Source organism: Brachionichthys hirsutus, chromosome 21 (assembly GCF_040956055.1).
Source record: "Brachionichthys hirsutus isolate HB-005 chromosome 21, CSIRO-AGI_Bhir_v1, whole genome shotgun sequence".
NCBI lineage: Eukaryota > Metazoa > Chordata > Actinopteri > Lophiiformes > Brachionichthyidae > Brachionichthys > Brachionichthys hirsutus.
The window spans coordinates 4136427-4162389 of NC_090917.1; the positions used below are offsets into that span (position 1 = coordinate 4136427).

The following is a 25963-nucleotide window of genomic DNA, read 5'->3' on the forward strand; positions in this document are numbered from 1 at the left end:
TTGTGGCTGATAATACCGTCAAGACTGATGAAGAAAAAAAAAAATACAGATAAAAAGAAAATCATAAATACATTGCAGATTAGGACATGAACAATGTGATCGGTGTGATGTCTATTGTCCTGTCTGAACTTTTTGGAGAGCTTTATAACATGTGTGAGTGAGAGATGGTTGAAAATGACTGATGGCAGGATAAAATAGGTGACAGAAGGGTAAGAGGGGCCGCGTTCAGTGTTCAGGGGATGATAGAGGTTGAAATGGATTATAGAATTGTACAAGGACTTTTTTAACTGCTTAATTTGGTAGAAGGTTATGGATGGGAACTTCAAAGGAATCAACTGAAGGGTCAGATAGATGGAAGAGGGATATGAAGATGGCATAATGGTTGAGATGATGATGATAAAAAACCTTTAGACAGGTTAAGGGGGAACTTGAAAGAGGCCGAATGGAGGACAGAGGAGTGAAGAATGGCGAGAGATCCAAATGATGATCATAAAGAAGGAAATGGTGAATCTGTGGTGGAATTCTACAACAAGGGTAACGTGAGTAAAGGGAGGTACAGGCTGAGAGAGGACAAGAGGTTGAAGGGGTTTTGTTGCAGTGAGTGTTGATGTGATATTGTCTTGCATGTATTGTGTCTGAAACATTCTACTTACATGCACACAAATCTAAATAAAGCTAAATAATAATAACGTTTGGGAAGATAAGTGTTCAATTCTAACCTTACAGCCATAGACATCCTGCCTGTGTTTAACTAAATGTGTTTCTGTGTGTCTTCTCACCTCTCCCGAAACACAAGTTTATCACCACTTACCTCTTGGAACCGCTCTCTCTATCGCTCTCTCTCTCTCTCCGTGTGGATTTGTGTGTGTTTGGTGAAAATGAGCCCATGTGCAATGATAGCTCATTACGTTTTTGCCTCACATTGCGATTCAGCAGGATGGCTGTTCATTTACAGAGAGAGGGATAGCAAGAAACGAGTAAGCTCATTAAAAACACTGACGGAGGAGAGAGAGCAGAAGGCAGGCAAGGTAGAGCAAGAGCAGCAAAGTGTGAGAATTAAAAGGAGAGTGAGATGGAGTGAGAGAGTGCAGCAGAGGAGGAAAGAAAAGACTGAAAAAGACAGACAATGAAGAGAGGATAGAGGGAGGGAAAGGATAATGAGGAATAGATGTTGCCTGAGGTAGAAAGAATGTGGAACAAGGAGGAAAGAAGAAAGTTGCACATTTCACGGTGCTTGGTTTCAAATGGGTGGTTATCCCATTTCTTACAATCTCGGTTTGTATTTTCCTTCGAGTAGAATTGCTTCAAGTTTAGGTTTGAATATTGTTACTCAGATTCTCGTGGCAGTGCGTTCAGTTCTTTTGATATGTTAAAGGAACTTTATCTTTAAAGGACCTTTAATTTTGTTTTACTCTGTTGTCAAAACATCAACTGGATGTTTTCATGCTAGAAGACGACAATTTCTTGTGGGTATTCATGGTCCCAGGACAACCAACTTCAGAATCATTCACACGTAAAAAAAAAAGAAAGAAAAGAAAATCCTCCTGACTACTTCACTTTTAACCATTTCTGACTTCTCGTCAGCAGCAAACAATTCTGTCGCTGGTATTAATTTGTGTCAAGATTAAGCATAAAATATGTGCTGGGACTTTTGTGTCTCTTAGATGTTATTGAGGTTGAGGAATGTTTATGCCACCAGATCAACATTTTGCACACCTCATATTCTTCTTGATTTGAGCGTCCTCTTTTACTTCTGCTTCTCCTCGCATTTCATCTTCTTTGCATATTTTTCTTCTTCTACCTCAAGCTGAAGTTGTTCATTTATCCAAAGATCTAACATTTATTAACTGCCAGATTTTCAAAATCCTGCTTCGTAGATCATGTGGAAACCGAAGCGAGTCTCTTTGTCTTCTTTGTGTTTGTGTATTAATAGGGACAAGTCACATGTTTCCAAGTGAGCAAACACAAATATCCCATTTTCATTTTCCCTTCCCCTGTCACCGACATCTGATATGATAAGCATCTTCAATGTGGCCTTGCTGAGGTCCTCTTCATCACCCAAAAAAATAGCAAAAAAGAAAACACGGTGGCACGCAGATAAGGATGGAATCAACTCTCAGACCTCAGCTGAACCGCTTCCAGCCTGTTAGCATTTCTCAATGTCATTTTTCCTTGAAGTTAAACATATCCAGAGGAGGATGATAAATGTGAGCATCACTGGCAAGGAGCACAAAGAACAATTCACAGTCAGATCAGTTTAAAAAAAGTCCCTGTTGTACTTATCTCTCTTGAGTTGCTGCAAGAGTATATTTAAAACACAGCCAGTTGCGTCTCACTGGTTGATGTCTGATAAGATGAAGCTTTTAATGTCACTGTGGAGTAACGCACTTCGGTTTAATTAACAATATACCAATAAAAACCTTTTCACTAATATAGTGCAGAACAATTTGAAGAAAAACAGTTAACGTCATTAGAATAGAATGAAATACTTGTGTTATTATTTTAAATTTAAAATAAAATTTGCTGTGCAGTTCTTAATAAAAATATAAATGAATTAACAAAGAAAAACAAAAGTAACATTGATATCTAGACTCACATAAAATGCTTGACATTCTATCACTCACTCTTTATTTTTTTTATCCATCAATCTGCTTACTCACTACCCGTTATTTATAATATAATATTTACTGACTGGTTTAATCGGTTGCTTGCTCACCGTTCAAGTTGTTCACTTTCTTCTTCATTCTTTCACTTCATATTTCACTAATTTGAGAATAATTCAACTGACTCACGTACCAATAACTTAGATCACGGCCTTTAGCTTTCATTTGATAGTTGTGTAATTTGCTAAATCATTAACGCAATCTCTGACTTACGCATCCACTCTTTCATTTATTAATGCATGTATCTGCGTAATTATTCATGCATTCAGTCCCTTACTCAATAATTGACATGCCCTCATTTTCATGCACTCCCTCAATCATTAGGTCATCATTAATTAATTCAGTGGGTCACTGTCTTTTTTATTCTTTACCTCATTAATTTATACATTTATTTATGAACGCCCAGCCTCTATTAATATGTTTTTTTGTCCTCCGGTTTGGACTGTTTTATCACCTGACTCTTAGTGTCTCCAATTTGAAATCCGTTCCATCTGTCAGCTCATCATCATTAGAATTTGTGTTGGTTTGTTGGGGAATGTGGCTGACTTTCATCCTTTCATTCTGCGATAACTAATTTGATGAATGATGCTGGATCGTGGATTGATTTCGGAGTTGTGATTGGATGAAGCACGCCAACCTGTAATGGAGGCAAATTAGATTTCTGAGCCTCGTACGCAGTAATGGATGGAAATGAGACGGAAAGGCGAGAGTAGCCCAGAACTCATCTGACCATCCAACACCTCAGCCAAGACCTATAACTCTGCTAATAGCTCTCTCACTTTGTGTGTGCATGTGTCTGTGAAAAATCTAAAATAATTGATCTATCCAAATTGTGCTTTTTTTTTTGACATATGACCATTTTTCTGTTTCAGTAAATTTGTATTTATAAGATGAAGCAATAAGTATGTGTTTCGAGAAGGGAGATTGAATGATGATAGTCCTACCACGTCTTCAACAGACATGAAATGCTCCACGCTGAACCGCAAACAACCATAAGAGGCAGTCTGTCATGTCCTGTGTGATTGCCAGACACAGACATCTGCTATCAGCAATAGCAACATGCTTTGTCTTTAGATTGGCACGGAGTAGAGGTCACATGGTTTGAAATTTCAGAAAACGCTTCAGAGCAGATGGAACTTATTTGCATAAATTAATTTATGGTCTAAACTGGGTATCATCCATCTAGACCCAACTTATAAAACATCAAATGCACCCAAATAGAGACAGAGCTTGAAGCAGCAATACAAGTCCGAAAATTAGATGCCTTATTGAACACGAACAATTTAATGTTTGCCAAACTTAAACAAATAGTCATTTCCAAATTCAGTAAAAATGATAATTTCACCGCCTACATCCAGAAGGAAATATCAGATGGCTGAGATGAATAAAATGCTGTATGTGATCACACCTGATGGAGAGACTGTTTGGATCCGATGGAAACCGACCGGCGATCAACAGCAAAGTAAGCGTGACTCAAATGTAATTAATCCAAACCACTGAAGTGGTCCAACATGAACTCTTTGACTGTCGCTAAGGAGACAGACGGATGGCAAAAATACCAAAAGGTGCAACTTTTTCATTTAATGATAAAAAAATAATAAAAAAATACTGAGTTAGAATAGAAAAAGCTAAATGAAATAATAATAAAAAACAGAGTTCCTGAAATAATGTTCAGATGTTCTGTCCCAAACCACATTTATTACATGCATATATTCACCTTCCAAACCGCTCTGTCCATTGCTGGATCGCCGGCTGTGCTGGAGCCTATCCTAGCAGTCAACGGGTGAGAGGCTGGGTTACACCCTGGCCAAGACACCATTTCATCACAGTACCGGTACATACATATGTTCCGCTAAATATCGCACCTGCTTTAAATAATCAGTGACTATTATCTCCCTATAACTCTCGGGGTATCTCATAGACTGTCATCGTTCCGCTTTTTAATAACTCAGTTCAATGGCCAATGAGAGAAGGCATGTTGGAGCAGCTGGGGCAAAACGACAGAAAACACTCTAGTCATTGGCGCTAACGAACACAAACACACTACTGCTGACAGATATTTAAGCAGTTCAAACATGACCTGCGGTTCTCGTTAAAGGACAGAGAAACTGTATCGACTGCGACTTCCCATCCGTCTCCTCACCTACACTCCTGTTTACTTGTTTTCTCTCTGCGATGAAGACCAATCCGTCACTTTGTTTACGTTGCACAGTTGATTCTCCAGACATCTCATGTGGCGGTGCGTTCATGGCACCCCGTGGCCCGAGTATCTCAGTGAACTCCTGCAGTGAGTGATGACACATTATTTTCAAATTTGTTTGAGATTTCAGGGGAAGATATTCTGGAGACTTTCGCTCTGTGTTTGACCTGATTTCGAAAATGTTTAGGATTTTAGTGTGTGAACCCGGCGGTTGCCTGCTTTGATTTTTTTCTTATTTTTCTCTCTGGAATTTTAAAATCAGCAATTGAAACTCAATGACATTTCTGGTCTAATATTCTCTTGTCATGTGCTTAACTGAACAATTTGTCATTGAGCTCTGACTCTTTTTGAAATACTGCTAACCTTGACTTTGCTGCAAGCTTTAAACACACGGAATCTCTTCTCATATATTATTTTTCTCAAACACACGGACAAGATGAGGTGGCTGTAAGATTTCCCACCACTGAAACAGAGTATCTTTTGTCTGAACCACTTCCACAGTTATTTCCATTAACCTTTGATCTTCATGCTGTAGATTTGAATAATACAGAAGGACAGTTGCATCATATGTAAAACAATCTGGCGCGCTCTCAGCCCTCTGCTCCGCTCAACTCCATCCTTTCGTGCTGCGATATTACGATGTGATGACCTGTGGGAGTGTTGATGGCTTCACCATCACTCTGGAGGATCTGCTCAAGCTGCTCAAACACTGTTTTATTCTCTCCTCTTTGGAGTTCACACTCCTCTTATCAAAAATAGATGGAGAGCTAGTTCCCTCTTCTCTGCATGGTAAAATAGTGGCTGCTCCTTTCTCAAGCACAAATCCTCTGGGACGTTCACATATACCGGTACTTGACTTTACCTTGTTTTCTCCTCCTGCCTTCTTTTTCCTTATCTCCTCCCTTTCCTCATTCTTTCCTCCTGTTTTCTATTTCCTCTCATATGTTGCCTCCCTCCCTCCTTTTCTTGCCTTTGGTCATCTCCATTAGTTTTTCTTTGCTTTTTTGTTTTGTTTTTCTTTATACAAATGTTATCTGTTTTTCCTTCTGTCCTTCTCCTCTTTTTTCTCATCACCACACACTGTCATCTTCTTCTCATTCTATAATTTTTCTTTTTATTTTGAGCTGATGCTTTTTGCACCATTCTTCTTGATTTTGCTCATTCCTCTTCTCTTCTTCCTTCTTTCCTCTTATGAAGTCATTGTCTCCTTTTCCTTCACTGTTCTCCTTGGGTATTCTCTTAATTTTTCTTCTTTTTTTTAAACTCTTTGTATACCCATTTTCATTCTGGTTTATTAACACCTTATTGTTATTTATTGTGTTTGATTTTTTCTTTTTCTTCTCACTGTCCAACTCTTCAAACTTTTTTCTTTCTCCTCCCTCTCTTTTCTGTCATGGATAAATGAGTATGTCCTTGTTCTGCAGGCTGTCCACTGGGCCATGCTATCCCAGACGGTGATCTTTTTCTGGGATGAGATGCTGACCTCTCACCCTCCTTATGGCTGCTTGTGAAATCTGACAGGAACCACCGGGCTGCTCTGCTCCTCTTGGAGTTCAGAAAGAAAGACTTGTTCTCACAACATTTTACTTTCCAATACAAATGGAAATTTTTACATGGCTATTCTCATAGCGAGCTCTACAGAAAAGAGCTTGATAGCTAAGCAGCTACTCACCAACAAACCCCTGTAAGTGGCTAAGATTTTATGAGACTTCTATAACCAAATATTTCACAAAGATGAATTCCTCTTGTTGCCTTTAGCGGTTTTACTGTGTGGGATTGTTTTGTTTGGGTTCAAGTGATTTATTGGCCAGACGAATCAGGAGTAGATAGGAATGTTTTCCAATTTATCATCCCATTTTGTCAGTCCCACCCTCCCTGTCTCAGAGTTGTCTTACGGCTCTGCATTTAATAAACCTGCACAACAAACTTTGCCTGTAGATAAGCTTCGCCACAGTTCTTTTTTTTATTTGTTAATTCAAACCTATAAGTGTCGTTTCTCAGTGATAGCACACTGTGTCCCTTGTGATATTATACCAGTGTCCTGAGGCGAGGTGGGCTCAGTTGTGTTTATTCCTGTGCAGCAGAATCGCACATTAAATCCAACAGCGGCCTAAATGCAAACTTCTAGACTCCTGTTGGGCTGGTCTGTGTCCTTTTTTTTATTGTGCATTGTGCCATGGTATCCACATTACACAGAAACACATTCTCAGCATAATGCCTTGCACCTCTTTGATGGAGGATTGAAAACTTCAGAAAACATTTCAAATAACTTTCTCTCCTCGTGAATTGTTTATTTTTTGGGGGGGGGGGGCTGATTCCGTCATACCCGACGCTTCCTTAAGGCATCCAAATCACGAAAATAAATTTGATAATGAAGACAAATGCCAAAATAAAAGAGGTGTTTATTATGCATTGAACCAAGTCGTGTTGCACCTCTCAGCAGACATGTCCTTCATTCTCTCAGCCTGCTTCCATATCTGCTTGTTTGTCTTTCCATTAATTCGACTTGTACCCCCTTCGCATCTCTACCTGATCTGAATGTGTCATTTACTCTTCTATTGAGCCACCTTACAGCCTGTTTGTCAGCGGCCTGATTTCCTTTGGGTCTCTATCTAGCTGCCTTTCTATTGCATGTCTCTCTGTCGGTTGTTATTTGTACCTGAGCAGGAATAATGGCTTTCTACTTTAGCTGTCCTGCATTGAGGAATTACCCCCCAGAGACCAGGCTGTTCTCACTATAACATCATTACTTCTTGCCTGAAAATGCTCCATTATACATTGTGATCTATACACATTCATAAATGCACACACTCCTGTCGAACTTTAGGCATCGGAAAAAGTGACACTGTTTCTATAGTCTTACAAAAAAAAATAAGTGTTTTATTTTTCTAGACTTCTGTCTGCTGCCCTGATCTATATACGTGTAAATCTGTCACGACCATGGATCCTCTAATGATATGTAACTGCCTCAATCCATTGTTACATCAGCAGTGCAGTAAATTACATTTAATCATGCAGAATGTGCAGCTCATATTGATAAAATTGCAGGGAATTATTACTGACTCATTAGGCATTTAAAGTAATTTGGAGCTTCTAGTTTTGTTGGAGCATTTAGCTGTTAGGGGAGCAGTTGGTGTTGTTCTGTTATAAATTGAGGAATGCCCTCCAAAGCTTCGGCTGCAGATGGCGGCAGGTTGAGATCAGACCATTTTACCTGGTGGCACGGTGGCGAAATTAGCAGAGATGGTGTTGAGGAATCCTGCTTTGCACTTTAAAAGCAATTGGACTGTTATAACTCGCTAATGTGTGCGCACGCATTAACACGCTCAGACAATCAGAGCTTTTCATCAATAATCCTGATCCAGAATAAATCAGCCAAGCTCTTTGCACTGCTGTTCAGAGTCTGAAGAGAATGACTTTAACATCCCCGTTAAACAGAGGCATCCAGTGGACAGAAGAGAAATGCACAGATAGAGATGAAATGAGAAGGAGCTCCTCTACAGCTAATGGCTTTGTTTTGTTTTGCACAGATTAACACTGTCCAGGCCTGAAAGTCATTACTGAGCACAACGTGTTCAATCGATAGTGTTGTTTCAGTCTCTGCTTGGGCTGACACAGCTGATATGTATGAACTAAAATGGAGCTGATATATATATATGTCCACCCTCTACCAGAGGCCTTGGAGCTTGAGGGTTCTACACAGGAGCTCAGCTGTCCCTAGGACTGCACTCTTCTGGACGGAGATGCCGGACGTTGTTGCTGGTATCTGCTGGAGCCAATCACCCAACTTGGGGGTTACTGGCCCTCATGCCCCCATCACTACTGGCACCAAGGTTACCTTCATTCCCCACATTTTCTCCAGCTCTTCCTTTAGCGCTTGGTATTTCTCGAGTTTTTCGTGTTCTGTCCTCCTGATCTCGCTCTCCCGTGATTGCTAGATCCATCACTACCGCTGTCGTCTGACCTTCTGTCTATGACTTCTGTGCGGATGAACAACTTTTTTTTGTTTGTTTGTTTGTTTATCACATTATAAGTCTTTGTACTGTTGTTTTGTAAAATGTTAAGACCAACACTGTGTCTTTTCCTATTATAAAAGACACATCACTGGTCTTTTCTCCACACCGTGTCCAGTGGGCATTAGCTTGTTGGAGGCTGGAGGTTGGTGGCCATAATAACACCTGGGTGTGTGGCATTATTAGCTTCCAAGGTCATCCATTTGATCCCCTCATTAAGAGAGACATTGCTGAGCAGCAGCTCAGCACTGAGAACAGTGAGAGGGTGTTGTGGTGGTGTTATGGGTAATGGGGGCTACAGATCCACGGAGATATATACTGTAATTAAGGATGAGAGAATTTAAGAAGGTGAAAAATGAGCTCTGTGGGTGGAGGGAGCCACGTTGAACATGGGAACAGGGGAAGTATGAGTGTGTGAAAGTATTTATTGCTGTTTGAGGGTTTGGTTTTTCTTTGAAATTGTACTTTCATATAATCTAATTTCCTCAGCTCATTCACCAGAGCAAGGCACTACTTCTGCAAGCACCAGGGTTGAGTTCCTCTTGGAGCCACTGCTGCTAAATACCCAATGCAGTTATGCTATTAAAAACAATTATACTGAAAGTATTGAGCTGAAATGAAACAAACAAGGACTAAGAGAGACATTAAGTTCAGTGGGATGGATGGAACAAGGAGCAGAGACTGGGGAGATGGGGGGAGGTTTTGGATAATGAGAAATAGAGGGTTTGGAGTAAGAGGGACGAGAGGATGATATGCGCTGATGGAGAAATTTACTTTAGAGACGGATAAAAATAAATACAGTAGGAATCAAGAAAGATGAGGAGGGGAGGGAGGGGAGGAGAAAAGGACAGGGACACCAAGATGATGAAATGGTAGAAAACTGTCAGAAAAAGAGAATATAGTCTCAGGAAGGAACAATGGAATGCACTTCAGGAACGGTATGAAGGGATGTGATGTTGATCCATTGAGGCATTTGCGACTCACGCTCACTACACACCTCCTGAGATTCATTAGAGGGCGGGTTATAAATTCATGTAAAGCTAGCTTTTACTTCCCTTTGCAAAAATAGCTCCAGTGAAATGAAGGCTGACTAGTAATCCCGTCAGGTTGGAAGAGAAGCAGCATTTTTGCTCATCTGCTTTTCCTCCATCGTCAACTAAATGAATGAACTCACACTTTATCCTTGGTTGCTGTTGCCTACCGTTGCTACTCTAAGGCGACATATATCTTTGCAACAGCGGTGACAAAAATAATTCCATGTAGTGGAGTGCTAGTACAATGTCTCCTAAAATGAAAACACTTGATGGGAAGAATACATGTTTTTCCACTCTTGCATTAGCTGCAGGCGATCATAGAAATATATTTTCAAAGTATTGTAAGCTAAAATTAACTGAGGTTCTGAGCCTCTGAAATTGTCTTTTTTAGAGACACAGGAAAGAGACACATAAAAAGGGCAAATATTGATCGAATTCCTTTTCCCATCAAAGACACCAGTCATCTGACAGCCCTCAAAAATCATCAAAAATAGTCTAAATATAGCCTTAATTTTATTGAATATTACTTACACTAGATTGTTCCATCATCCAGATCTTCAAATGATAACTTCTGCAAGTGGAGCTCAATGGTCATATTACCAACATTACAAATGCACAATCCATGGAGACTTTCAAAATAATTTTGTTTTAATGTTAGATGTTTAGTTGGAGCTCATTGTGAGAATTCAGTTTGAGTGAGGGAAATATTGTGTCAGCGTTGCATTTCTATGAAAAAATAGATTCATTTTTGCAAAAGAAGATACATTTTGGTTGAAATAAGACTTCACTTGTGACCACCTCCTGTCCTCAAATCACACGAGAGCAAATTAGATTGAAGAATGGGAAGACTGAGCTACAGGATGTGAAGACTGGAGCAAGTGGAAGTGATTGACAAAATAGAGCGGGAAGCATTTTTCTCAGCATTTTAACTTCTTTTCTATTTTCATTGCAAAATGCAACTTTGGTTCATCAAACATTTGCCAAATTTGCCAGTGTTCCGGAACAGGATGCACGGTGGCGCAGTGGATAGTGCTGTTCAGAAATTGAAAAATGTTGAACTCCTGTCAGTTGGCAGTTTGTCAGTGTTTATTGCATCTCTTGTGCTACTTCTTTTGAATCGGCAGTAACTGCAACACTCATCCTAATTAAGATATCCATTGTCTAAAACAAAAACAAGATACATTTGTGTAAGTGATAGGTTGAAGATATATTGCCGAGTAGGACAAGGACTGATTAAGGAATCCAGAATCTCTTTGTAAGCCTGCTTTGTCTTATGGCAGTGATCAGTTCAATAAGGCTGTGTACAGTCCAACTAATCCTTTGGTTTTTTTTTTGTTCCAATCTTGCAATCAATTCCCACTTCTTATCAATTAACTGTGCCTCCCCGGCCTCTGCGAGATGCATGACTAAATCTCATTTCCTCTGATTGCGGTGCAGTAACTTCAAAACAATCCAGCCGTTGTCTCTATGCATGGTTCCGTGAGCCGTAAAAAGGTCCAGGTGAGATAAAAACAAAGTTGCTGCAGGATATTTATGCAAATTGTTGGATGCCATCTTACATTGATTTAAAAAAAGGGTGTTTTTCAACATGTTGGCTCATCAACAGAGAGGACATCTTGTGTTATCTGCTGACTGTGGACAGTGTTGTCTCCACAACAACAACAAACAATTATATCTAAACTTTTTTTTAATAATTGGACATTAACTCTAAGTGGCTACTTGGCAAAGTCAGACCTGCAAATAGTAATTGTCCTTTCAAAAGTCACTATCAGAGGCAGTCTGGCAGCTCCATCTTCACTGTGGTAACTTGATGTAATATATCGGTGGATGCTTCATCTTCTGCCTTGGCACACAGACAGGTTAATAGTAGGTCAACGCTTTCTTGATTCACGGCGACTACTAATGGAGGTCGCTGCCATACGGAATGTGTTTTTGGCACTGGACAGCCTGGTGAGGTTTGGGATGCTGGCTCTGATCCAATCAGGGTCTTAGCTGCAAGTCACCTTTCATTTCCTGTCAGCGTTCTACTGCTGTCTGTCACAAGAAGTGATGTTATTATGTCGGCAATTTCTACATGTGTGTATTGGGTTTCACACACAAAGAAGGAAAAGAGGAGTAAGTGTATTACAAATGCTTTTTTCCACCAATGAAACCACTGTCAGAAGTTGATTGATACTTTTTTTTTTAGATAAAAATACAATCCATAGATTGTGCTTTACTCTGAAAATGCTTACACAGAGGGCATCAACACTGTATGTGATGCATGAACTGCAACTATGCCACCAAGAAGTTGACTGTGTGATGACATTTGTTGGAATATTCAAATTATACAAAATATGTTTGCATAACCACCTCTCTGATTTGGCATTTTTTGGAAAGTATCTGTTGACTTGCAAGCAGCTGTACAATCATTCTAGATACAGATTGAGTTTTCCTGAGTCTGATATTTAGACATCATGTCAAAGCGCGTCTCTCCTGCTGTAATACATTTAGACACAGTGCACCGAGGATAACAAGCAAACCCCACACCCCCTCCTCCTCGAGCTGTGTGTGTTTTCTGTGAGGTGATTACACTAAGATATTGATACAGATCACACTGATGAGGAGGAGCAGCATGAAGGAGGAAGATATTTGTCTTGCTCCGACTAATGCTTTGTGTCTCCCGCCGTCTGGTCGGAGTCACTCTGTGAGTGCTATTAGGATGCACAGGGAGTCGCTTCAGCTAAATATTGCGCAGGCTTCATTTAACACGGATGAAACCATGACTCACTACGGACTCATAGAGCAAGTGAGTCACGTCGCAAGCCTAAATCATTTTAGCTCGCTGCTGATCCCAGAAGCTACTGGCGTTGTGTTTCAGAAGCCTCCAAACGTATTAGTCCCATTTTGGTATATTATGCTAATTGGTCCTCAGTGATTTCAGTGCAGCTGGACTGACTGCAAATGTCTTGGATGTGCCAATGATCATTAAACATAGTATTGTTTGTGTCTTGTGGCGAGACATCAGCAAGGCAGGTGACTTGATTTATTGTAAATTTTTCATGTTTTTTGGGGGTGGGAGGAGGCCAGAGAACTGTGACCCTGTGACCAGACAGATGTTCTGCCACTGAATTCACTTTTCCCCCTCTTCTTTCTTGGAAGTCTACCTGACGATACTTTATGCTTCCCTGCCTCAGCGTGTGTGTGTGTGTATATATATATAGCTTGTGTGTGTTCCTTCTTCTCTCTGGGGTATCTCTTGACCTTTTAGTCTGGACACATCTTTTCCTGGAGAAAAAGTCAGCCTCTAACCGCGGATGAAAGGCTGTTGAGAGGCTTAAACTGTGGCTGCCTGCATGGAAAGGGTGAACACAGGAGGGGGGGCTCTCCTTATGGCTTTGCAAATGTTGGATGTGTTGTGAAGAAAAACTTATTTGAAAGGCGATGTCCGGCATAGTTTTTCACATTAAAGAGGACACAAGCTGATGGTTTACCTTGCATTCCTGTGTCGGTTTAGAAGAATGAAGACGTGGGGATAGAATTCAGATTACTTAGTTTCTTAATTTGCCACAACTGCAGTGCAATGTAAAGTCTTCAAACCTATATTACTCCCAATCTTGGTCAAAAGAGGACTTTTCCAGTAAATGGGAGTGGTAAATTATGTTTTATATTTAGAAATACTTGTGTTTTTTATACCAAAATATATTGTACTACTCAGCATTGTATAAAACCGTGAGCCTCTATGTTAAATATGCACAGGCTGTGAAAACAGATACAGACTATTAACTGCTCCCAACCTTTACCAAAATGATTTATTTCATAAACCTATCCTCACAGGGGATATAGGATGTATTGAACTCCCGAGCTCTGTGTACATTGAATCTTGCATGCAAACACTAAGTGTGAAAATTATCCACACAGCAATTATGCAATAACCCACATTATCCCCACTCTGTTATACAAACCTTAACTTAAGTCTGTACCTTCTTTCCTTCTCCCTCCAGCATGTGAGCTGATGAACCAGGGCATATTGGCATTGGTTACCTCGACTGGCTGTGCGTCGGCCAGCGCGTTGCAGTCACTGACGGATGCCATGCACATCCCTCACCTATACATCCAGCGGAGCAGCGAGGGATCGCCACGGACCGCCTGCCATTTCAACCCGAGTCCCAGCGGACAGCGCTACACGCTGGCGGCCCGGCCCCCTGTCCGCCTCAACGATGTCATGTTGACTCTGGTGGAGGAGCTGCGCTGGCAGAAATTCATTGTCTTTTATGATATTGAGTATGGTAAGTGCAGTTGCTTTGCTGGATTTACAAATTTTATGTCTTGATGAATACCAGGAAGTAAGATTATCTTTGAAATATAGCCATCTTTAATTTATACGCGACGGTAAGATGTTGTGAAATCAACTTGAGATAGTTGGGGTGTGATTATGAATGTTTTTTTCTCATATACTGACATGAAGAGATTTAGAGATTTAAGATTAGCTTTCACCTGCTCAATTGAATTGAAAGGGTTTCATGATGCCCTGTTTAAACACAGACATGAATGCAGGTATTTCATTATTGTCCAATTTGCATAAAGCCATATCCTATGTGTGTATCAGTCTTTCTAACTTTAGCTGAAAAGCATTCGTCTTTTGATGCAGGCCTTTTCATAGCTTTCAATCTCTTCATGTTGAGTTGGTTTGAGAGCCACAAATAATATTTCTGAGAGAATTAACAAAGGTCACAACATGACTGCCATAACTGTAAGACATTTAACTCAAGCATGCAATTAAGCACCACTGCCACATGTTTAAATCCAGAACGAGCTTTTCCTTTTTTGCTTGTGGAAAGCACAGTTTGACCTCGTGTCCTAAAAGCATGCTGAATACATGTTGACAAATAATTTGTTTTTAAACTCTGCATGAGCGGGTGTTTCAGATCGACTCTCCTGTCGCTTGCATTTTTTGTTTTGGAATAGCTTACTTTGACCGTATCTTAATGAAATCGCATTATGCTCAATGGATTTTTGACCATAATCAATACAGGATGGTGGCAATTACAATATAAAGATATGGACAAAGGCAGGCATTTAGCCTCCAGAGTGATTGAGATTAAGTGCATCAGTAGCTGTTGGCCAGAATCTGAATCCTTTAATAACAAACCAGGGACTCTGTGAATATTAAGACCAAAGAACAACAGTGAGGTTGCAGAGGGTAACTTGTCTTCTCCTGCTTCACATCATTTGACTGTGGGTATACTTGCATATTAATTTGAAAATACCTCTGTGCTGTTAACTCAAATAATAATCAAACTCTTTCTTGAGTGACGGATTGGATTTCTTTAGTCACGGCCTCGTCTCCCTGCTGCACATTTCCCATCTCAGAGAGGGGGACACTTGTCGCTTGCCTATTAAAAATGCAGTGTTAGAGATTTGCACTTCCAATAGCAGGCATTTAGGGACATTCAGGGAATTTCTACAGCACAGTCTTTAAGTTTGATCCAGTATGCACAAAGTGGTCATTCTCAACAGTCTTTGATTGCATTGAAATACAAACACTCTCAAAATGAACTCAGACATATCTCTGTTCTTTGGCAATCAATTCCTCGTTATGCCCAGTAACAAGGAATTGTCCGATCAGTTAATTAATTGCTCCAGCTTTGCAAATATATCCTTAGTTAAAAAAAAAAAAATGCTCTGTTGCAGTAATAGTTCTTTTGTAGTTTTCCTTCTTGGTTCTTCGCTATCACAATAATATTTGCAATAGAGTGACCACGTTACCAAGATTGCTCTGCTACATAAGCACTGCCCTCACTCTGTATGTAATGAGCACATGCTTAAATAGCGATGTAACAATCATCTTTTCAGCCCGTGAGCTGCCTCCTAATTTTATAGCTTCCATAGCAGAGCAAAGTGTTGCACTATTAAACAAAATTAAAGACTGTGCAGTAGAAATCTGTGAAGACGTAGTGCCCTTGCTGTGGTCATTATTCCACTTACCCTGCTGTGTTCTTTCTTTCTTTGCTCCCTCTGCAGTACCTTTATCATGGCCCCCATGTCTTGTCCAGTTGTTGCCGAAGTCGTGTGAGTGCTGTAGGCACATAATGGAATTACATACTCAGAATAAATTACTGATATAGTATCTTGTATTAGACTGATCTGGTGATGCTGTCTTTTATGCAAAATAAGATATAAATATAATGTGAAACACCACAGCTGCTTTTCAGCACTGGTGTGTTTACAGAGATTATTTTAGATCTTTTTTTTTTTGAGTATTGACAAGCCAATCTTTTGAGAAAACAGATGCTGTGCTTTGCCAAGCTTCCCTCTAACTATGATATGAGCAAGTGTCAAGAGGAGAGACGAGAGCTGAGAGTAGACCCCTGAACTACCTTATAGCAGAAAACTCCCACAGATAACACCACTGTTAGGGGTGGACGGTGTGGTTGTGGCTGACGAGGGTGAATAAACAGACCGGACCCTCGAGAATCACGCCAGCAGTGCACATTAAACCCGTCAAAATGGAATGGAAAAATCGCAGAGAGGATTTTTTGAAACCTGAAATAATGCAAAGGTGTCAGTACGTTCTCTCTCTCTCTCTTAAGGCATCATGTCGGACGGTAATTTTCTGGAAGAAACTGATGGATTTTTGTTGCCAACTTAACTGACCGCAGGTGAAATCGACACCATTTGGGCTCGTTCAGTGCATGGCGGAGCGTTAATGATTTCACTTTTTTTACTTCTTTTCAAAGTATTGACTCGCATGCTGTTAAAGTTTTATGATGTTTTGACATATAAACCCGCCTGAAACCTTAAGAGAAATAAAGTACTGGAGGAAAAAGGTTATACAAGGTTGGTTCAGAAATACAAGAAATGCATGGCCTCTTCTTCTTCTAGTGGTATTTAGCCATTGCCCACATTTTACGATATACTGCCTATATATGCAATTTTATTTGTAGAATTAACAGCTGATAGGTTTAAACGGCTTTCGACTGATTACTGATAGTCTTCTTTTTTAATACAGATGAAAGAATGTAATGTGTGTATTACAAATAAATTCCCATTCACATGGAAGACGTGCAAACTCATTAAGTCATGAAGCATATTAGTGCAGCAGGCAGTATTCATGAAAAAAGGGATAAAGTCTTCCCTGTCATGGATAACGGCAGGATACATTTCATCAATGACCATTGAGTTTGTGCAGCTACGATACAGTTATATCATATATTGTTGTTTCATCAATGTAAAATATTTAAAAAATGCATATTGACATTAATATGGGGCAATAACAGTAGTGGGAATAGTAGTCTGTGATGTTGGTTCAATCCATGTTCTCACTCGTAATAGAAAACATGAGGTGGCAGTTCGAATAATGTTAAACTTAATCATACAACACTATCCACTACTTATTTTCCTTATTTCTATCCTCTCAACCATTTACATATTGTTTCTCATTAATCTATCCTGCTCTTCAAATGCTGTTAATAGCTATCTTAGAATATTCATGTTCTAAATCCGACTTTCCTTTCATGTAGCACGAAATGCTAGGCCATGACACATTTAGTGACACTGTCTTTAGTGTTGGTGAAAGTTTCCTGAAGAAGCCACACAATGTCAACCAAGTTCTAACGCACGGACACTCATCCCATCGTCTTTATCCCCTCACGCTTCTCTTCATCTTCATCCATTTCTCCACGGCCCTTGTGATGAGCGACACCATTATAAGTGCGAAGCGAGCAGGAAGCTCATTTATTCATCTTACAGGCTCATTGTTGAGGGATACAAGAAGCAGATGGGCCTTTTCGCTTGGCTGTCTGGCTGTTAGGCCGAGTCTGTGCAGACTGACCGGGACTGTCATCCGGCTGTGATGATGATTAAAAGAGCTCTCTGGATCCTAGCCTCCTTCCTCCTCTCGTCCCTGTTCGTGACCTTCTTTTCTCCATTTTTAAAGGGCGATGAGTAAGATGTGTTCTCCCTCATGGGATGAAATGACTGTAATAAATCGATGGGAAAATGCTGCTGATCACTAATAGAGCACAGATACTGACCATCTAGTGCTTTGTTTTTTTTTTTTAAGGTTTTGTTACAAGGCCAGACATAAGACAGCACCACTGGGATTGTTCATGTTGTGTTATCAATAGAGTTTTCCTTCCAGGGTGAGGGATCCAATACATACACAAAGGGTGGTAGAGCTGAATAAAGGTTAAGAAAGGTCAATAAAGGTTACTGCTTCCCTCATGGCCTATTAATAATGTATCTGTTTTCAGACAATATTTTTTTTCTTGCTCTCCTGTTGCTGCCCCCGCACGATTTGTTTCCATTTTCTTCTGTTCTTCTTTCTCCTCCACCTTGTTTTGTTCACATTTGCTGTTTCTCAAGTTCCTCCTCTCTCACATTCAGTTTCCTTCACCCTTACCTCAAACAGTCTCCAGCATGTCCTTTTTGTCAGCCTTGTCTACTGACCCATTCAGTTGAGACCCAAATGTCTTTTGAACTTGAAGTGACACCACTCGGGAGTTGGGACAGTCACTTTTTGAAAAGGTGCCACGGCAAAAAAAGTTTTGCCGTGGCAGAATAAGAGAATTATTTTAGTTTTGAATCCATGCATGCTGAACACTTTGACTTTTTCTTACTGGCCACACTCATTTTTTTTTTTTCAATTTCCTGCTCTATAGGAGACTGCATCTCGCCCAATGATGTGAAGAGCCAAATTGATTCAGAATTGGAATATATCCTCTAGAAGCCTCCTCATATTACAATATATTTAAATCTAATGTGTAGTTCGCCAAGGTGAAATGCAACTCTTCAATCCTTCTGGTAAAAAGCCTTAGTCACAAATATACTTTTATAGTACAGTATAATTTCTTTTTTTATGTTCCTGTCAGTAACCCAAAGCTCCCAGTAGACTAATGGCTGAATCACCTATTCCATCTCACAATTGAAAACTGTTAGCAGGAACAATCAAGAGTAATGACTTGCTAATTTTAGTGTCTCAGCGTTGGGTCATAACAATTAAAAGTGTTTCTTCCCTCCGGAGAATCAATACACTGATTCAATTTAAAAGCAATCTTCATTTTTAAAATGTTTTTTTTGTCAGCGAGTAAAGCCTGAAGGAAAACAAAATGTAAATAAAATCATCCTCAAGCATGCATCAACACCCTCAACATATTTAGTAGCAATCGAGCCCTGTCAATAAGTCCATGTAGCATTTTCTTCTTAATTTAACTAAGGGTTAAATTAAAATGTATTAGTTTATTTTCAAGATTAGAATGCCCCGCAGCTAAATATATACTGCTGGAGTTTAGTAAGTTAAATGTGTTGGTGTAAAAACCCTTCATTCGGACAAACCAAAACACTTATTTACTAAGTGTTAGGGGTTGCACCAAATAACAAACTATCATTATTTTGCAGGGCTATTAGTAAAAGAGATAAAAGAGAGAGTGCGGGTGTGCGCGAGCACACACACACACACACACACACACAGGGGATGGATATCTACCTTTCAGGGTAGTTTTCAATATGACTGCACTGCTTGGCTACACTGAGCATGACGCAGCAACTCAGCTGCATCAAATATGCAGACCCCATATCTCACCCTGGCTGCACAACGCCCAGCCGACCGTATGGGTGGATAGACAAGCTGCAGCGAGTGTTGGGGAAACTGAAACTGAAACTTTTTCATCAAAACCCAATCAGAGGCAGCTATCAACCAGAACTGAATTCCATCCTGGGGAGAATTGTGGATAAAGACATTGACATGGAGACTGGAGTGTGTGTCCTGGGGGTAAACAAACACCCTCACAAAAAAGCTAAACCCGTGTTGTTGTGTATAACACACACTAGGGCATCTTATAATTTATTGTGCATGCAAATGTGGAAACTTCAGGAGGAGATGCATGTGAGCCACTGTCTTAACCTGATGTATTCTGAGAGGGAGGAAAAGGGAAACGCATTTTTCATATCACTCATCAACGTATGAAAAAAAAGAAAAGCGGCCATTTCATTAATTCCAGTGAGATCAGTGCTGTTCAAACCACACCCAGTCCTTTGTACAGCTGACTACTGAACTGTTTACATCTGATATTGATTGTAATTCCTAACCTGAGGATGTAAATTCTGTTTTTTAAACTGTGCCTTACATTATCTGGATTATAATTTAGCTATAAAACTACTGAACTTTGATGGACAGTGTCCGTAAATGCTTCTACCAGCCTCTAAAAACCTTAGTTTAATCAGTGTATGTCACTTTAAATAATAAGCTGTGACTTAGTGCCAAAGTTATTGCTGTATATATTTTACACCTAAGAACTTTAGTGCCTGTCATGTATTATTTAAATATTCCAGTCCCTGCTCTTCAGCCCTCCTCTGCCTCTTCTTTATCCTAACACAATGTGGCCAAGCTGAAGACCTGCTTGACAATTTTCTCCTGCCAATTCTCTGAACTGTACAATTATTTACACAAGATGCTTTGCCATCTCCTGAGAAATACACTCCTCTCATTTTGACATGAGCAAATTCTGAGCCGCTTTTCCTAAACTCTCCCTGAGGAGGAGAGAATATACCAAAGCAAAGATCAATCATATGGAAGCGATTCGGGGGGTAAAGGGGTAGGGCAGAGAGGCAGGAGAGAAAACGGAAATTGTAGAGGGGTTGGAAGTGAATTGTAGTCGGGTCTCTGTTGCCTTTCATTTGTGAACCTCACGTGCTGCTGAATTTATGTCCATACCTGTGGGAAAATTGTTCGGAATCACCTCAGTGTGGGAGTTCCGACCTGAGAGGAAACACGGCGTGTTCGGCTTCATATCAGTGGTTTAAAGGAGACACCTTCAGGAGGATAGTTGTATTTAGTTCAGAAAAAAAGTCTCTGATAGTGAATATGGTTCAAATTTGAAAGACATTGTGTAATTGGCTTGCTGCTCAGGTATGGGAATAAATATAAATGCATATACTTTAAAAGAAAATACAGCATGATGTGATCTCTCCTCAACAACGCATGTTGCAACACTACTTTTCAACACAACAATGCATTTCACACAACGACGACAACCATGCAAATACGTTGAAATGTTTAATGTTCACGTGTTTGTCTACGTTTCCACATAATTACTTTTCTCCAGGTGGAATCTTTTCTGAGGTCAGCAGAAATACTCACAATTTGTATACCTAAAAGCAGGAGAGAACATCCACTGTTTGAAAGAAAAATCAGGTAGCTGTAAAAACAGAAGAAATTATACATAGCAGTCTCAATATTATGCATAAAAGTGGACTTTGGTTCAATTTGGATGTCGATGGGATAATTTAAAGCATCGACATTAAGGTATAGTATATATACATTTAAATGAGTACATATATTCATAATATTAATGTATTGATTATGAAGTCGACAACTTGGCCAAACTCACTAATCACTAATTATGAACTTCTTTGGACTTCTCTTAAGCAAAGAGGGTCCAGCTGCAGTCCTCAGGGGAGCTGATCTATTCTTGCAGGCGAGCATGAACCAACCTGCCTGAGGGTTTCATGCATCTTTAAGCCGTTGTGTAAAGTGAAATAATTAATTCAGGGCATCAGACTTTTTTGAATCCATCTCCCTTTCTTATTGCATTTGCTCCCGTCCTCCATATTTTCCTTTTAATTACAGAGGACGAGTCTGAATGCTTCTCCGTCAATTGAACTTCTGTCAGACCCTGTTCACCCCTCATTGGGCTAAACTCCCCGAGAGGATTAACCCAGTCTTAAAGCCATTTAGAGAACCTCGTGTTGCTTCATGCATATTTAAGGAAGCACAAGGCAAGACAGAAACTCGCTACACAACGGCTCATTGGTTCGTAGCTCATTACCTATGTTTGTTGTGTCTCCGTAGGAAATTGCAAAAGCACGGATCCCTGACTTCAAGCCTTTCATTGCCACTTTCATTTCTGTGAACTTCACTCAATATTTTGAAATCTTAAGCTAAACCAACTTAAAAACAGTAAAGTAAAACCTTTTGCACAGCTGTTCTTGAATACAACAACTAGAAAATGTGTTTAAACACCTGACTAAGAGTCGTTACAGAGGGAGAAAACAGCTGGCAGCAATTATAATGTCAAGGCTATGACAAAATAGTCCTTTATAAATGAAAACCAGAATGCCACATACATGCAGTGTTGCTTTTTCTCTCTCATCATCATCATTTTAGTTTGCCCCCTTGGCATCCTTATGTGGTGCACACCGTACGCTTTAACATCTGCGCGTGTTGTGCATGTAGTTCTTTTAGAAAGCTTTCCTAATACATTGTAACCTTTAAGGCACAAGAATAATGTTGCATTTAGAAAAAGTTCTATCGAGTTTGAAACCGATCATATCGGTGATTATCCATGCCGCTGGGGTTTTGTGATAGAGGTGGAACAGTTCTTCTGTTTGTCTTTGCTCAAATAGGATGGTTTTTACTTGATGATGTATCTCATACTGACACTCGGGGATACCCTCTGCCTCTGGGGTAGATGAGGAGGGATGTGGCAAGTTGCCAAATGTCCCACTAGCAATGAGACAGGACTGTTGTTGTTGTTGTTCCTCGGTGTTATTAATACGTGTCAATGTGTGTAATGATTCTGGCTGTATTGTCATAAATTAATAAGACATTCAGCTGTTTGAGTTGAATGCAGTCATATTGTGTGGACAGCTGCTGTCTCCGTATGTAGTCCAGCTCTGTCTTTCTCTGTCTTCCTCCCTTTGATCAGTTCTTAAGATGCTTTCGAATTGCCCTGTCGATGGCAGCACCACAGGGGCGGAAAGCGGAGGTCAAAGGGGTTTTGCAAACCCAACACTCTCTGAAACTGGAGGCAGCCATCTCAGCGACTCGTATTCATCAAATTTCAGACTGCAATTTAGACACTATTTTAATACCTTCTCTCCATATTAAACAGCCCGAAGCAAATTGAAGCCAGTTTTACATTTGAAAACCATTGAAAGAACTGCAAATACCTTTTTTTTTTTGTGAGTTACATTTTTAGATATGATTTGATGTCTCAAAGCACTTTCTCTTCCAAACTGTTCAATTTGTTACGTTTTGCCAAGTGCAAAGGTGACATTTGTAATTGCAGTATACCATACTCGGAGCATGTGGTGAAAGATGACATAGCCTTTTTTGTTTTACTCTGCTGTACTTACAGCTCTCTTTCTCAGTCTATAATATGTTGTGTCTCTAAGGCCATTTGTAGAAAGCTTGAATGCACATAATGCTTTTTTGCCAAATTTTCTTTCAAGGATATTTTCACACCATCAATTGCACATTTTTATTCAGGCCATTCATTAAAGGATGCCGTCTGTCACTGCTGTTAAGAGTCAATGGTGTAGAAAATTGTTGTAATAAACCCAAAGATATTAGAGGCATCACTGTTTCCTTTCGTGAAAATTCTTGGGATTGTTTTTTTTATGATTTGATCAAGGTCCTTTTCATAATGATGGAGGACCTTAATATCAACAAGCAACTTCAGTTCAATAAGTTACAAATATATTCACTTGTGTCTATTTAGAGGCTAATGCTTTCAGTAGCATCAGTTAAAAATGAGAGAATACATTTCCATGAAACGTGATGGGGCAGCAAGGTAACTAAGATAAATTGGTGTATAATGAGGAGCAGATCCAAAATTTACATTTTTTTTAATCACGATGATTATGGTAACTTGTTATCTAAATCAGGCATCTTCTTGCATTTCACTCTAGTTGGTATTAATAGAGCCTATCAGAAAATACTGGGAAAACTAGAACTATCATATTTTATAAGAACACTAAGCACTTACCCTTTAGGATTATAATCCTAAATGTAATTGTAAACAATTAACACACAAGTAATTTGAACATTCAAATGGCTTTTACAGTGATAGTTTATTCAAACATGGCACATAGTCAAAGGCATCTCTGTCCAAAGTTCAAGAAAAGAGCTGGAATAAAACCTGAAGTCATGAAAAGCAAGAAACCAAGACTGAACCTTGAATCAAATGTGTTGATGATGACTGCCGTTCTTTGAGCACGGTGTTGAGTTTAAACAATTATTTGGGGTTCTAAAGCAAAGAACAATTTCAAACTATAGTAATATCTTTTAACTACCTCACATTTTCTCTGGCATGGTCTATATTGGACTATATCTGCAGTATTGCATTGCATTGCATGATCCTCATCAACATGTCATGGGACTACTGATATCATATTTTTAGTAACTTAATTCTTGTTGGGCTAAACTGAAACTGAAGTCAATGTGTTTGAAGATTATTGGTGTGATCGGATGAGTGACTTAACGGTGGCGAGATTGATTGCTTTGTAAGGTTCCGTCTTTGCAAAATATGAATATTATTTCAGGATATTGTGGTTCCCAAAGTGAGAGCCCCACAGATCCTCTTCTGGATGAGCGGATGCAGCTCCCCAACAGCGTGACGTAGATTCAGATGGACAAGATGATGGAGTGAACAAGACCAGAACAAGGAAGCAGAGAGAAATGGCAAGAGCGCTTTCATGCTTGATTTTGCTCTCTCGCGCTCTCTCTCTTCCTTATTTACACAGTGACAGGAAGAAGACTCCGCTGTGGATAGTGGATCATATTACAGTGTCCACGCTCAAGTCTTGCATCAGCTTTGATGTAAATTAGTAGAAATTAGAGCAGATTTAGATTGACACAACATAGACGTAGAAGAAATATCTACTACGCCACCATGCTCTCAACTAATTAACTGAATTCTAACAATGAAACACAGACACACAAACATTGAATTACAGAACGTTTGTATTATTTAACAATGACACAAACACTCAAATAACTTGATGTGAAGTAGGTAAATGTATCAATGCGCGTGAAGTAGAACTTGTTTTTGGAAAGATGCCATATAAAACTTCTAATACAGGTTCAAAAGTCCAATCTGACACAGAGAAAAGGCGGCGGCATCGAAAAAATGCCCACAATTCCCTGGACGCAAGGAGTCCATCATGGTACCATTACCCACTATAGCCATTATCTACAGCCAGCCAAGAGCAGAACAAATAGAACAAAATTTAGAAACCAATCGTTTTTTTATTATTATTTGAAAACTGGACCGTCTCCAGACGGCAGCAACAACTAGAGAATGTAATCAGGGGGGCAATCTTTGTGTGTGCTTTCAAGGATGGAATCTGCTACATTTAACTTTGATCCTCTACTGTGTATTTATTTATTTTCGATGTTTTTCACTCCAGGAATTAATCTAATACAGAATAATTCTGGGTCATAATCTGGCCCCAACCCTAACAATTTGGAGTAATACATTTACATTCACATAAATTTCATGTTTTTGGAGGTGGGAGGAAACCAGAGAACCCGGAGAAAACCCACACAGACACGAGGAGACCAAACAAACGGCGCACAGATGGGATATAAGACTCTCACTTTCTCTTAGTTGCTCTGACACTAAATGATTCGTGGTGGAATGCACTGTAAAGCAAGATGGCATACTCTCTCTAAGGGTACGTGGGTGGGCTATTAAATATGCTTTTTCTTTTGGCATGGACACCGTTTATAAGACAGTCCGTGACCTGTCTCATGGTGTTAGGTTCACTATTGCAGCCTCCATGAAAAATGAAATCTGACAAATACTCCAACATTTGTGTTCATTAAGAGTACTCTGTCTCTCTTTACATAAATTTGCATGAATATATGTAAATGTCGACTTGGTCTGATGGGAGTCCAGTGTTACACCTTCTGTTCTGCTTGGGATAAAAAAAAAAAAAAACTGAATTATTTCTTTACTTTCTACCTGACAGCTCATAAACAATCTTCTCCTCAACCTCTGTCTTTACATTTGTTCAGTTCAGTTTACATAGACAGGATGCATGTAATAAAACAAATATTTTTCTAATTCGTTTAGTAAAACTTACAATTTGTGTTTCTGCGCTGATCTTTTTTAAATAACAGCACACTGCAGTGTAGCCAAACTTTTTGTTAGATTAATTAAGTCGTCCTCATTTATCGCCTGTGTGAAGCTTGAGAATTGTCCTCCCTAGAGAACCACAGCATCTATTAATTCACCTACTGCCTTGGGAGCAAAGAAGGAGGCGTTCATACAGAACAGAAGGGAGTCC

At 39.7% G+C, this 25963-nt stretch overlaps 1 protein-coding gene across 1 annotated transcript in view; it reads left to right on the forward strand.

The window, feature by feature from the left end:
- LOC137909924 (glutamate receptor ionotropic, delta-1-like) overlaps positions 1–25963 on the forward strand; it is a 218875-nt gene that overhangs the window by 99099 nt on the left and 93813 nt on the right. The window contains exon 3 of the mRNA XM_068754354.1: positions 13894–14178. Within this exon, the coding sequence (XP_068610455.1) occupies positions 13894–14178 (285 nt within the window). The remainder of the gene's footprint in view (positions 1–13893; positions 14179–25963) is intronic.